The sequence below is a fragment of the Lithobates pipiens genome, unplaced genomic scaffold (genome assembly GCF_037356315.1).
Source record: "Lithobates pipiens isolate NorthernLeopardFrog02 unplaced genomic scaffold, aLitPip1_a1.2 Scaffold_95, whole genome shotgun sequence".
In the NCBI taxonomy this organism is placed as follows: Eukaryota; Metazoa; Chordata; class Amphibia; order Anura; family Ranidae; genus Lithobates; species Lithobates pipiens.
The window spans coordinates 249,874-263,533 of NW_027507918.1; the positions used below are offsets into that span (position 1 = coordinate 249,874).

Genomic DNA, 13,660 nt, shown 5'->3' on the forward strand with positions numbered 1-13,660 from the left:
TCTGATTGGCTACGGGATGATGAGCGGTTTAGGCCGCGCAGGTCAGTATGGCCGTTTCTTAATGGGGATCACAGGATAGCGGCTTCTGGATGCGGTTTCTGTAGTAGTAGAGGAAACTATACCCCCCTCGGCTGAAAAGAAAGGGGTGGGTTGGCAGTGCAATGTGAGGTCCTGTCAGTTCAGTTAAACACGAGTGTAAGGGGGTGGGGGGACCCATCCATTGTATTGTGGCTTCATGCGAGGACAAAGAGAAGCACGGATTAAGAATGAAATGATATAAGGAGTGCTGGACATGACAGTGTGGATGAGGGACACAGAGGGTTAAGCTTTATGGGTGGAGTTCAGGAAAAGGTTTGCAGGAAACAAGTTCAGTGTAGGGGAGGGGTCACATAAAAGGGAGAGGTGTGGCTTTAAGGAATCATTCGGAGCCCAGTGTGACACAGAGGAGGCAGTTTTTTTTCGCTGCTCCTCTGCTATGGCGGACCTCGAGGGACTCTTCGCGCGGCTGCGACGGGCGGCGGAGGTGCACGGTGCGGACTGGCTGCGGGAACGTGTGGGTGACCTGGCGGACGGCGATGTGGACGGCGGCGGGACAGGTGAGGTTCCACTGCGCGTGCGGAGGTCTCGGCCTCCGGCGCGTTTTTCTCCTGGGCCTACTCCTCGGCCGCCTCGTGACTCCCGGAGCCCGGGGGTGGACCGATCGGTCCCCCCGGCAAAACGGCAGGTTCTCGGCTCCCCCCGGTCCGGGCGGTCGTTGCGCCGCCGACCGGAGGGGGGCGGGGCTTCGCGGCCGCATGGAAATGGCGCCGGGACCGCACGGGGCCCGGTGGAGGTGGGGGGGAGTGTGGATGGCTCTGGGTCGGCAGGCCTAGGGGCGGTGCACGTGGCGGGGGATCTGCGGCATGCTGGGTCTGGGGCCAGCATCCGCGCGGTGGGGGGGAGGGGGCGCTCCGGGGGGGTCGCATGCTGGAGGGGGGGGAGGGAGGGTCGCGGAAGGCTGCCAAGGTGCCTGGCAGGGCTGGTTTTAGACGCTGGCATGCCGGGGGCGGCGGGGGGAGGAGGACATTGCCTGCAGTCCCGGATCGCAGGGACCAGATGGACCGCGCGGAGCACAGGGGGATGGCCGCGTCCCCGGTGCGCGCTGGAGAGGTCGGTTCGGAGAGCGAGCTGTCCCAGGAGGAGGAGGGGTCCTTTTCTGCACCCGGACCGGTACCGGTCGCCGAGGCCCCTGGGGGCCCGGGTAAGTTGCGGGAGTCTACATTGCTGGCGGATGCCTTGCGGGATCTGATGGGGGTGGCGCAGGGGGGTGCGGTACCCACGGGATCCCGGGACGTCTTGGGGGGGGTTGCGGCAGGTTCAGCGCAGGGGGCGGGGCCTGTGGCCCCGGGGGGGCCGTCAGGTCAGTTGCAGGAGCTGTTGGGGGGGCTGCAGGCCCTGGTTGGTAAGTTTGCTGGGGGCTCCGGGTCGCCTCAGGTGGCCCCCTGGATGGGTACTGTGGGGGGCCGGGGGGGCGGAGGTCATTCCTGCGCGGGATGCACCGCCTGCTGCGGTGTCGGGGAGCATGGATACGGGGGCTGTGGGCTCGGGGGTCCCCCCGGTGCCCGCGGACCTGGGGGCGCGGTCTGACCTGGTTAGGATCGCGGATGCTGCCCGGTGCGAAGTCTATGTTTGTTTCGAAGGCCCATTGGGGGCGCATTTGAAGCAGGAGGTGCGGGACAAGATCGGTAAGGGTGAGTATGTGGAGATTTTCTCTTTGCTCCCCCTCGAGAAATTTAATTTGGACAGGGTTAAGCCGGACAGTTCCAAGAAGGACGACGAGGAGAAGCGTAGGTATCGGCTGATCCCGCGCACATTTGCAAATTGGCTTCAGGCGTTCGCTATCTTGGCTAGCGTGATAGGGGAAAAGAACCCCGAGCATTGCTCGGCGTTATTTTGTTACCTGGACGCGATTGGGGAGGCTCACCGAGTGTATGGAGGGCTGGCTTGGCTGCGCTATGATGAGCAGTTTCGTCAGCGTAAGGCAGTGCGGGCTGACCTGCGGTGGGATCACAAGGACATAAGCCTCTGGATGAGGCTTATGTCTGCTCCGCGGGCACCCACTCCGTTTCTTCAGGGGGGGGCCGGGAGTGCGTCTTCCTCGGGACTGCCGGCCGGAAAGAAGTGGGGGGTGTGCTGGCCCTTTAATGAAGGGGCTTGTAAATTCGGAGGCGCGTGCCGTTTCAAGCATGAGTGCTCCGGGTGCGGCGGCACCCACCCCCTGTCCCGCTGTTTCAAAAAAGGTCAGCGTGCCGGTGCCGCCGGTCACAAAAGGGATGACGCCGGTGAACCTGGGAAGGATGCTTCCTTTCCTAAATAGGTATCCGGATGGTGCGGCGGCGCGGGGGTTAATTCTGGGTTTTCGGGACGGTTTTAGGATTCCCTGTTCTTTGGGAGGGGTGCCGCCGGTGGCCAGGAATTTGCGATCGGCTTTAGATCACCCGGGGGTTGTGGATGACAAATTGGGTAAAGAGGTGGCGCTGGGCCGGATGGGTGGTCCTTTCGAAGTGCAGCCGTGGGGGGACCTGGTGGTCTCCCCGTTGGGTGTAGTTCCTAAGAAGGAGCCGGGGAAGTTTCGCTTGATTCATCACCTGTCTTTTCCGAAAGGGGGGTCGGTCAATGATTTCATTGACCCGGAGGCGTGTACGGTTTCCTACACGTCTTTTGACGCGGCGGTACGGTGGGTCAGGCGGTATGGTCGTGGGGCTCTCATGGCCAAGGCGGATGTGGAATCGGCGTTTCGCCTTCTGCCGGTCCACCCGGACAGCTTCCGGCTGTTGGGATGCCATTGGCGGGGCAAGTTTTATGTGGACTTGTGCCTGCCCATGGGTTGTTCCATTTCATGCGCCTATTTTGAAGCTTTTAGTTCATTTTTGGAATGGGTGGTGAGAGATGTTTCGGGCCTGGAGTCGGTCATCCACTATTTGGATGACTTTCTGTGCGTGGGCCCGCCTGCCTCCAATGTGTGTGCGATTCTTCTGTCCACGTTGCAGCACATTGCGGGCAGGTTCGGGGTGCCGTTGGCGGGGGATAAGACGGAAGGCCCGGTGACGGAATTGAGTTTTTTGGGAATCGTGATTGATTCTATGGCAATGGAGTGTCGCTTGCCAGAGAATAAATTACGGGATCTGCAGGCGGAGTTGGCAGGCATGCAGGGCCGGCCGAAGGTTCAGCTTCGGGCCCTGCAGTCCCTGTTGGGCAAGCTGAATTTCGCTTGCCGGATCATCCCTATGGGCCGTGTGTTCTGCCGACGGCTGTCGGGGGCCACTGCCGGGGTAACCGCCCCTACCCACTTTGTGCGTTTGCGAAGGGAACACCGGGAGGACCTGCGGGCTTGGCATGAATTTTTGGAGTCGTATAATGGGCGGGCTATGTGGATGTCGGGGCCAGTGAGCAACTTCGATGTGGAGTTGGTTACTGACGCGGCTGGCTCAACGGGTTATGGGGCATTTTTCCGGGGTCGGTGGAGTGCGGAACCTTGGCCACGCTCATGGGAGGTTGCGGGGTTGTTGGGCAATTTGGTTTTGCTAGAATTGTTCCCGATAGTGGTGGCATTGGAGCTGTGGGGGGCGGAGTTTCGTAATTTGAAGTTGCGCATCAATTGCGATAACATGGGGGTGGTCCAGGTCCTCAATCGGATGACTGCTTCCTCCCCCCCGGTCATCCGGCTGCTGCGACAGCTGGTCTTTCGCTGTTTGCGGCTCAATGTTTACGTTTATTCTGTGCACATACCTGGGGTGGAGAATTCTTTGGCTGACTCGCTCTCTCGTTTTCAGTGGGACAAGTTCCGGCAGCTGGCGCCGGGAGCGGAGGAGTCGGGGGCGCCCTGCCCCGGGTGGATGTGGGAACTTCCCTTGGAATCGCCGCAGGTTGGTTAAAAAGGTCGTTGAGTGAGGCTACATGGTCCGCTTATTCTAGAGTGTGGGCGGAATGGTGGGCGTTCCTGCGGGAGGTTGGAGTGGCTGGTCGGGGCTCCGACCGGCGCTGGGTGGTATTGTACTGGGTTGCCCGGAACATTGAGACGGGCCTGTCTCCCGCGTCTATTGAGCGGAAGCTGGCGGGGTTGGCCTTTTTGTTCAAACTGTGGGGGGAGCCGGACGGGACGAAGGATTTTTGGGTGAGGCAAACGTTGAAGGGGTACAGGAGGGATTGGAAGGGTAGGGATGCGCGCCGGCCGGTGTCATTTGACAATTTGGTGGCAATTTGTTCTCGGCTGGTGGACGTTTGCTCGTCTGCTTACGAGACCGTTCTGTTTACGGCAGCGTTTTCGTTGGCGTTTTATGGGGCTTTTAGGATTGGGGAGTTGGTGTGTCGCTCAAAACGGGTGGCTGGGGGTCTGTTGGATCAGGATGTGCAGGTGGTTGCGGATCGGGTGAGTATACGGTTGCGTAGGTCTAAGACTGATCAACGGGGCAAGGGAGTGGCGATTACGCTGCTCGCCCTGCCGGGCTCGGTAGTGTGCCCGGTGGCGGCGGTACGGGCTTTCCGGGCGGTACGGCCTGCGGGGGCGGGCCCCTTTTTGGTGCACGAGGAGGGCTCTTTTCTATCCCGTTTTCAGTTTGTGTCGGTCTTTCGGCAATGCCTGAGGGCGGTGGGTTTGGATGAGTGGGACTACGCGTCCCACTCTTTTCGGATTGGGGCGGCCACGGAAGCGGCTCGATGTGGGCTGGAGGAGGCGGTGGTTCGCCGGATTGGTAGATGGGAGTCCCGGAGGTTCCGGTCCTATGTCCGGCCGCAGTTGCTACTGGGGTAAGGAAGGTGCGGCTGGGGGTGTTGTTTGCTGTGGGATTTATGGGGGGGAGGACTGTGCTTGTAACATTCCTTTGGTTGTTGTGTTATTTCTCTTGTTTTCATTCCAGATGGAGGTTCTCAATGCCTCGTTTGGATCCTGGGGCATTCGTACGTCTGCTGGGGGGCCAGGAGAGGTGATTCTCTACCAGCAGGCAGGCAATTGGGTATCCCCAGGGAGGTAGCTAGGGTGATGTGGTTGGGTTTCCCGGGCATGAGGTGGGAGCGTGTCATGAGGGAGGTGGAGCGCTTCGCTTTGAGGGATAGGCCCCCGGATGTGCTGGTTGTTCATGCGGGGGGCAATGACCTGGGAGTTCGGAAAGTGAAGGACATTTTGGCGGATATCAAGGCTGATGTGTTGCGCATGTGAGTCCTTTTCCCGGGCACCATTTTGGTGTGGTCGGACATTGTGGCCAGAACGGTGTGGCGGGGGGCCAGGTCTTTAGCCAGCCTTGAGAAAACTAGGATTAGGGTTAATAAGGTTGTTGGGCGGTTTGTAGTGCAGAACGGGGGCATTGTGGTAAGACACAGGGAATTGGAGGTGAATGTAGGGCTTTATCTTAGGCGGGATGGCGTTCATCTATCGGATGTGGGGATTGACCTCTGGTCCTTTGGCTTACAGGAGGGGATACAGAAAGCTCTTCGGGTGTGGGGTGGCCCTCAAGGTTGAGGGGGTCACCCTTTTCGGGCTGTGGCGGTGTGTTTTCTGGTGGTTTCTGACGGTAGACAGGTACTCAGAAGGGATCTGAGGGTGTGGGGGGCTCATCTAACGATCGGCCCCTCTGGGTATTCCTGAACGTTGGAGGGAATACGGTTATGTTCACTGGCGGAAGTTGTCTCCGACCGGTCACAGGTGGAGGCCTTTGGGAAGTTGGTCAGGTGTACCGCAGTGATTGGGTATTGGTTTAAGTGTGGTCACCGTCAGAGATCACCAGAATGGGCAGTTAATGTTAATTAAAATGTGGTTTAATGTTAATAAAGTTATTTATATTTATATTTATATATTTATATATATTTATATATTTATATATTTTCATATTTACAAGTTATTGGAGTAATTTTGAGTTATGTTTAATAAAGGCTGTTGTGGCCAGTTTACTCCAACCTATGGTGTGGTCTCGTTTCTAATAGATAAGGAATAGTATAAGGGGAACATTCAGACTACACTAGTCAAGAGAAGCACGGATTAAGAATGCAATGATATAAGGAGTGCTGGACATGACAGTGTGGATGAGGGACACAGAGGGTTAAGCTTTATGGGTGGAGTTCAGGAAAAGGTTTGCAGGAAACAAGTTCAGTGTAGGGGAGGGGTCACATAAAAGGGAGAGGTGTGGCTTTAAGGAATCATTCGGAGCCCAGTGTGACACAGAGGAGGCAGTTTTTCCCACCCTCCCGCCCTATTGTTATGTGTTTGTTTTGTGGTGTTTTGTTGCTGGTCTTTTTCTTCTTTTGCAGGTTTCATCGGTTGTCACGGCAGCTGAAAGTTTTTCGTGTTGGCGGTGTGTTTTCTGGTGGTTTCTGACGGTAGACAGGTACTCAGAAGGGATCTGAGGGTGTGGGGGGCTCATCTAACGATCGGCCCCTCTGGGTATTCCTGAACGTTGGAGGGAATACGGTTATGTTCACTGGCGGAAGTTGTCTCCGACCGGTCACAGGTGGAGGCCTTTGGGAAGTTGGTCAGGTGTACCGCAGTGATTTGGTATTGGCTTAAGTGGGGTCACCGTCAGAGATCACCAGAATGGGCAGTTAATGTTATTTAATGTGGTTTAATGTTAATAAAGTTATTTATATTTATATATTTATATATTTATATATTTTCATATTTACAAGTTATTGGAGTGAATTTTGAGTTATGTTTAATAAAGGCTGTTGTGGCCAGTTTACTCCAACCTATGGTGTGGTCTCGTTTCTAATAGGTAAGGAATAGTATAAGGGGAACATTCAGACTACACTAGTCATGTACAGGCGAGCCTAGTCACACAAGGGATGACTTTTGGAAGGGGGTGAAAAGGTTGCAGCCTTTCATAAGTAGATACGGAAATAGCGAGGCGGCTTGCCTCCGGGGTTTTTAATGGTGTCTACAGTGGGGGTGGTGCCTGAGAAGGAACCAGACACGTTTCGCCTCGTTTCCTCACTTATCTGTTTTTTTTTTCTTGGAACGATGCCTGCCCATGGGTTTCTCAATTTAGTGGGCTATGGTTAGTTGTTTAGTTCTTTACCGGAGTGGGGGGGGGGGGAGAGACGTGTCGGTCCCTGATTCAATCATACATGGCTTGGACGTTTGTGTGTTGGGCCGTCTTCCTCCGATGTGTGTGCGATTATACTTTATACATTGCAGCACATTGCAGGTAGGTTCATTAGTGCCATTGGCTGCAAAACACAGGGGGCCGACGAGGGATATTGTACTATTTTGTTCTGGCATTGTGATTGTTTCGGGGGTTACGGAGGGTCATCTGTCGGTGACCAAGTTGGAGGTCCTATAGAAGGGGGTGTGGGAGGCCCAGGGACGGCGTGAGGTACAGTTGAGGACTTTGCATTCGTTGCTGGGTAAGTTCAATTTCACCTGCCGGTTTTATTCCAATGAGCAGGTTTTGGCCGACGGCTGCCATCTGCTACAGTGGGGGTGTCAGGCCCTGGATAATTTAAACAGTTAAATGCGGAACACGGGGAGGGTTCGAAGGTTTGGTACGAGTTCTTGGCCACATATAACGGACGATAGGTGGATGCCAGGTCGATGGCAAAAGAGGTCACGAACACAGCGGGGTAAACGGATTTGGGGGAAATTTCTCTTTCAGGGGCAATAGAGGGTGGAAATTTGGCCCCAATTTTGTTGGGTGGAAGTGGGGTGTTCATTCGTAAACTTGTGCTATTGGAATTTTTCCAGTGGTTCTGGCTATGGAGCTGGGGTAAGGGTCATGCAGGAACCTGACACGGAGTTGAATTGTGATTATGTGGGTGTGGTTTACGTGGTCAACCACATGTCCGCATTGTCACAACTGGTCATATGGCGGCTATGCCATTTTGTGTTGCGTTGGGTGCAGTTGAACATTTTCTATATGCTATTCATCTTGCAGGCTTCGGAAACACGGGGGGCTTACTCGTGCATCTATTTTCGGTGGGATAGGTTCAGAGAGTTAGCCGGACACAGAGGGGGAGGAGTTCCCTACTCGGGCTGGGTATGGGAGATGGCATTGGAGTCACCACGGGAGGTAACAGGGCAGTCAGCCAGTGAGTCCACATGGGCGGCTTATGTAAAGGTATGAAAAGAAGGGTGGGTTGTTCGGTGCAGGAGTCTGAGGTCGAACATGGCTGTGTGGGGGGTAAGCTTGTTGGTGGTACTGTGGTTCCAGGAACTTGGTAAACGGGGTCGGTATCTGCCATCGAGCGGAAACTGGTGGGTTTTTGGCTTTTGTTTAACCTGCTGTGCAGGGTGGATTGAAAAAAGGAGTTTGGGTTGGACAATAAAAAAAAAAAAAATGATCAAAGGGTAGGAGGGGTGGAGGTGCTGCTGTTTGTGTTACCAGGATTCAGAGTAATAAAAAATAAATAAATCATAAAATAATAATAATAAAAAAAAAAAAAGGGATATAACGGTTAGGGAGTTTCTAGGGTTTGGAACAGATGGCATGGGGGGCAGTTCATGTGGCACAAGGCTGGGAAGTATTGGTCGAGGTTCCAGTTCAGGTGGATGTTCTGAAAATGCCACTGGGACGCAAGGTTGGATGGTGCAGAATACGCTTCACACTCCTTCCACATCGGGGCAGCTTTAGAAGCTGCCAGATATGGGTTGGATGAGGCGGCGGTAAGGAGGAATGGTAGGTGGGAAGCAAAGCGATTACGCACTTACCTATGCCTTCATGTGATGGTGGAAAAAATAATAATAATAATAATAAAATAAAAAAACACACAAGTGGGGGAGTAGTCTGTACATACAAGCTGTGTTGTTTGTGGTGTGGGGTTACATTGGTTTACTTTAAAGTTGGTGCTGCCTTTGTTTGCCGTTTATTTTTTTGTCCAGATGGAGGACTTATACGCCTTGTCTGGATTTTCTTTGTTATCTGTATGTTTGTTGGGGGGGCAGGAGAGCAGATGCGAGATCGGTTGGCAGACAGTTGGGTAGTTAGAGGAGGGAGGCATGTGTTCACTGGCTAGGTGTATGGGGGTTGAGGTGCAGCAAGGTGATATGGGAAGTGGAACGTTAGGCGTGGCGGGATAAACCACCGGCCATTTGGGTTATGCATGCAAGGGGTAATGCTTTTGGGTTCGAATGATCAGGGAGCTGATCTCGGACGTTAAGTCAGATATTTTATGACTTCATACGGTTGTCTAATACTCAGGTGGTGGGGAGGTTGTGGCTCAGAATGGGGTGCCTGGTGATCAGGAAAGTAGAGGTGGAAACTAATGCGGGCCTGTAATTGAGGGTGTTAGAATACACCTCTAGGTAGTGGGGATAGTTTTCTGGGCTCTGGGACTCAAAGATGGGATCCAGCGGGCCCCGGGGGTGTGGGGGAGTCCTTGTGGCAGTGTTTTGTTGGTCTTTGACGGTGGCAGTAAACATATGTGATGGAAAGGGGTGGGGGGCTCATCGGTAGTATGTGCCCCTCCGGTGTATTCCAGGGAAAGGTTAGCTGGAATACTGTAATGGTTGCACTGCGGGAAGGGGGTTGTCTCCGAGCTGATTATCCGCTGGAGGCCTATCATGTGGAAAAAGGTCCGCAGTGTATTGGTGGAATATGTTTTGGAGTTCGGGGGGCCGTCAAAGACCAACAGACTGGAGTTGAACAAGTTGTTACGGAAGGGATATTTTGGTATATATTTGATATTGGAGTGATTTATATGGTGTGAATAATAAATAGGCTGCTATGGCCATTTATACTTCAAAATGAAGGTGTGGTCTCATCATTTTAGAAGGGTAAGAAATGGGGATGGTGGAGTACAAGTGGTATAGCAGTAGAGCTGCAACTAACGATTAATTTGTCTGTCGACTAATCTATCGATTATTTTTTCGATTAGTCAACGACTATCCGATTATTTTTTTATTTTTTTTTTAATGAATCTAGTGTGTTCTTTTTGTGATTAGATAATAATCCTTTGGATAACTTTACAAAAAAATGATACGTACAACTTCTAAATATAATATTTCAACTTTTATTAAATTTTTTCCAAAAAGTACTTCAATGTGGTAAAGTTTTTACAGTATAAAAAAGTGCCAAAAATAAAATGTAAACACCACTTTAGCATCAGGCACGAATAATGGTTATGCCATTGGCATTAATTCAGAGCCTGAAGCATTAAAAAAAATGCCATATAAAAATGCTACAAAAGCACTGCTGCTCTGCACTGCTGCTCATGCTCAACACTGTGTAGTGTGTACAAAACACATGAAAGACATAATATACCAAAATAAAATGCCCAAAAATAAAAAGGTAATGCTTTAGGGCATGAGGCATGAAAATTCCATATAAATTCTGCCTAACACTTTGCAAAAGATGCATCCTGAAGGCATTGTGTGTTACCTTACTACTCAACCACACATAATGCCTTCAGAATGCATCTTTTGCAAAGTGTTAGGCAGAATTTATATGGAATTATGCCTCTTGACCTAAAGTGTTATTGTTTAACACCACAAAAATGCTGGTCAACATACAATAACACTATGTATTGTAATCATCTTCGATTGAATTAAATACATAGTGTTATTGTAGAGAGTGCTGATTGAGCAGTATTTATGTGTCGTGTTACTTTAATTCTAATGCAAAACATACCTGAGGAGGTAACATAGTTTTCAAGAAGGAGGCGGAGCCATATCCACAAAAGCACTGCTGCTCGAGTCTGAACTGCTGCTCAACACTGTGTTTGCAAAAAAAACACAAGTGGCAAAAAATACAAGGTAACGCTTTAGGGCATGAGGCATGAAAATGCCATATAAATTCTGCCTAACACTTTGCAAAAGATGCATTCAGAAGGCATTGTGCAACAATGTGTGGTACTAACTAACCTTACTACTCAACCGCACATAATGCCTTCAGATCAGAATGCATATTTTGCAAAGTGTTAGGCAGAATTTATATGGCATTATGCCTCTTGACCTAAAGTGTTGTTGTTTAACACCACAAAAATGCTGGTCAACATACAATAACACTATGTAATTGTAATCATTGATGATTGAATATTTAGTGTTATTGTAGAGTCAGAGTGCTGATTGAGCAGTATTTTTGTGGTGTGTTACTTTAATTGTAATGTAAAACATACCTGAGGAGGTAACATAGTTTTCAAGAAGGAGCCATATCCAACAAAATCACTGCTGCTCTGAGTCTGAAGTCTGAACTGCTGCTCAACACTCTGTGCAAAAACACAAGTTCCCAAAAATAAAACGTACCGCTTTAGGGCATGAGGCATGAAAATGCCATATAAATTCTGCCTAACACTTTGCAAAAGATGAATTCAGAAGGCATTGTGCTGGGTAACCTTACCTTACTACTCCTCAACCACACATAATGCCTTCAGAAAGAGAGGACCGGAGCGAAAATGGAGCTGGGAGGAATGTAGAGGAGGGCCGGGCATGACAGTGTGTCAAGTGACACACTAAGGTGGTGGTTTAGAGCAGGTAGGCGGAGAAACGAAGGGGAGCGGCCATATAAAAAGGGGGCGGAGCTACGAACGGGCAGTCGAAGGGAGAACGCGCGAGGAGGCAGTTTTTCCACTGCTCCTCGTTTTTCCAGTTTGCAGATGGCGGACGCGGCGGCGTTGCTGGAGCAGCTCAGAACGGCGGCGGCATCCTGGGGGCCCGATTGGTTGCAGCGCCAGGTCGCGGCGGTGCTGGCAGAAGCGGACGGACGGCAGGACGATGGCGGACGGGCTGGAGAGGACGGCGCGGCAACACGCGGCAGGATCTCGAGGCCGCCATCAAGGTACTCTCCCGGGGCTATAGCGGGGCCTTCCCGGGGGGCCAGGAGTCCGAGGGGGGATCACTCGGTGCCGCCAGCAAAGAGGAGCCAGCCAGCTTTCCCGGCGGGGGCCTGGACGGCCTGCACGCCGCGGCCCCGTGACGGGGGGCGGGGCCACGGGCCGACATGGCGCCGCTTCCCCGGGGGTGAGGAGGAGAAGATCCCCGGCCTTATCGTCCCCGGTGGCTCTGCACGAGCCAGGGGGAAGGAGCAGCTACACAGCCAGGAGCCTTGCTGGGGATGGGGACTTGTGGGTGGGGCGGGGGGACCGGGACTCTTCCTTGGTGTCGCCCCCGGCAGCTCTGCACGAGCTGAGGGGGAGGGGTGGGAGGTTTGCACGGGACTCTGCTGGGAAGGGGAGGGAGCCGGATCCGGTGGTAGCGGGACCAGTCACCCCTGCAGCTCTGCACGAGCCGAAGGGAGTCCGTGGCGGGATGTCACGCAGCGCACAGAAGAGGAAGAAGCCGGCGGCCACCGGGCGGGACACGCCGGGCACCCCGGCGGCTTCGCACGAGCCGCGGGGGGGGGGTCACCAGTGAAGCGTCAGCTCCAGCCTCTGCGGATCATGTTTGTGGGTCTCTGGACGGCACAGTGGGTGGGTGGACGCCACCGTGTGCACGGGGACAAGACTTTCGTGGCAGGAGTGGTGCCAGGACCGGCCCACCTGCGTGCTCGAAGGGAGGTCAGCGCCGTCGCTTGGCCGGCTCGGCGCCGGCGGAAGATCGGGCCGGGGCGCGGAGGCGCCCGGCATCCAGGAGCACCTCCCCGGAGGGGCTGCCGCTCCGTGAGAGTCAAGATGACGGGAGTCGGTCTGAGGGCGAATTGTCGGATGACGTGGAGGAGCAAGCGGCGGGGGAGGTCAGCTCAGCGGCTGTTGGAGCGGCGCCCAGTCAGCCCGGTAAGTCCCATGAAAATGTTGATTTTGCCAATGTGTTGCGGGGTTTATTGGGTGGGGCTGCTGTGCGGGGGGGGAGGCGGTGCCTCCCGCTACGCTGTTGGCGGGTCCTGTCCAACCGCGGGTGGGGAGTGGGGCTGCGGTCCCGGGTGCTGGGGGTCCGTTACTGGAGTTGCTGGAGGGTCTGCGGGCTTTGGTGGGCCAGTTCGAGGGTGGTCAGGGGGCCGCGCCGACTGAGGCCCCCCCGGGCGGGTCCACGGTGGGCGTGGTGCCGGCCGCCGGCGGTGTACAGGGGCCCTCCACCGCGGAGTCGCAGCCGGTCCCGGCAGCGGTGCAGGCGGCGGAGAAGGTGAGTGCGGCAGTGTCAGGGACCACGGAGACCACTGGGAGAGCCGACATCGTGCGGATCGCGGATGCGGCGCACTGCGAGGTGTATGTGTGCTTCGAGGGACCGTTAGGAGCCCACTTAAAGCAGGATGTCCGGGACAAGATTTGGAAAGGGGAGTATGTGGAGATTTTCTCCTTGCTGCCTCTTGAGAAGTTTAATCTGGACAGGGTAAAACCGGACGATACGAAAAAGGAGGACGAAGAAAAACGGCGTTACCGCCTGATTCCGAGGACGTTTGCCAATTGGCTCCAAGCCTTTGCTATCTTTGCTAGTGTAGTCGGCGAGAAGAACCCCGAACACTGTTCGGCATTATTTTGTTACATGGACGCCATCGGGGAGGCGTATCGTGTTTACGGGGGCTCCGCATGGCTGCGCTATGACGAGCAGTTTCGGCAGCGCAGGGCGGTACGCCCGGCCTTGCGCTGGGATCATAAGGATATTAGCCTCTGGATGCGGCTAATGGCGTCGGCTAGGACCCCGCCTCAGTCTTTTCAAGGGGGGGCCGGGGGTAGCAACTCCTCGGGATCGCCGGCCGGAAGAAAGTGGGGAGTGTGCTGGCAGTTCAACGAGGGCTCTTGCAAGTTGGGCGGTGGCTGCAGATTTAAG

At 54.1% G+C, this 13,660-nt stretch overlaps 1 protein-coding gene across 2 annotated transcripts; it reads left to right on the forward strand.

Moving 5' to 3' along the window:
- The first annotated feature begins 253 nt into the window (after window positions 1–253).
- Window positions 254–6,350, forward strand: LOC143973762 (integrase/recombinase xerD homolog). Of its 2 annotated transcripts, none has more exons than XM_077474607.1 (2): window positions 254–596; window positions 3,813–6,350. In XM_077474607.1, the coding sequence occupies exons 1-2, from the start codon at window positions 476–478 to the stop codon at window positions 4,787–4,789; spliced, it is 1,098 nt and encodes a 365-aa protein (XP_077330733.1). In that variant the 5' UTR covers window positions 254–475; the 3' UTR covers window positions 4,790–6,350. The 2 variants fall into 2 exon arrangements, with proteins under 2 accessions (XP_077330733.1, XP_077330732.1); XM_077474606.1 differs by lacking the exon at window positions 254–596 and adding an exon at window positions 1,079–1,240.
- The last annotated feature ends 7,310 nt before the right edge of the window (window positions 6,351–13,660 follow it).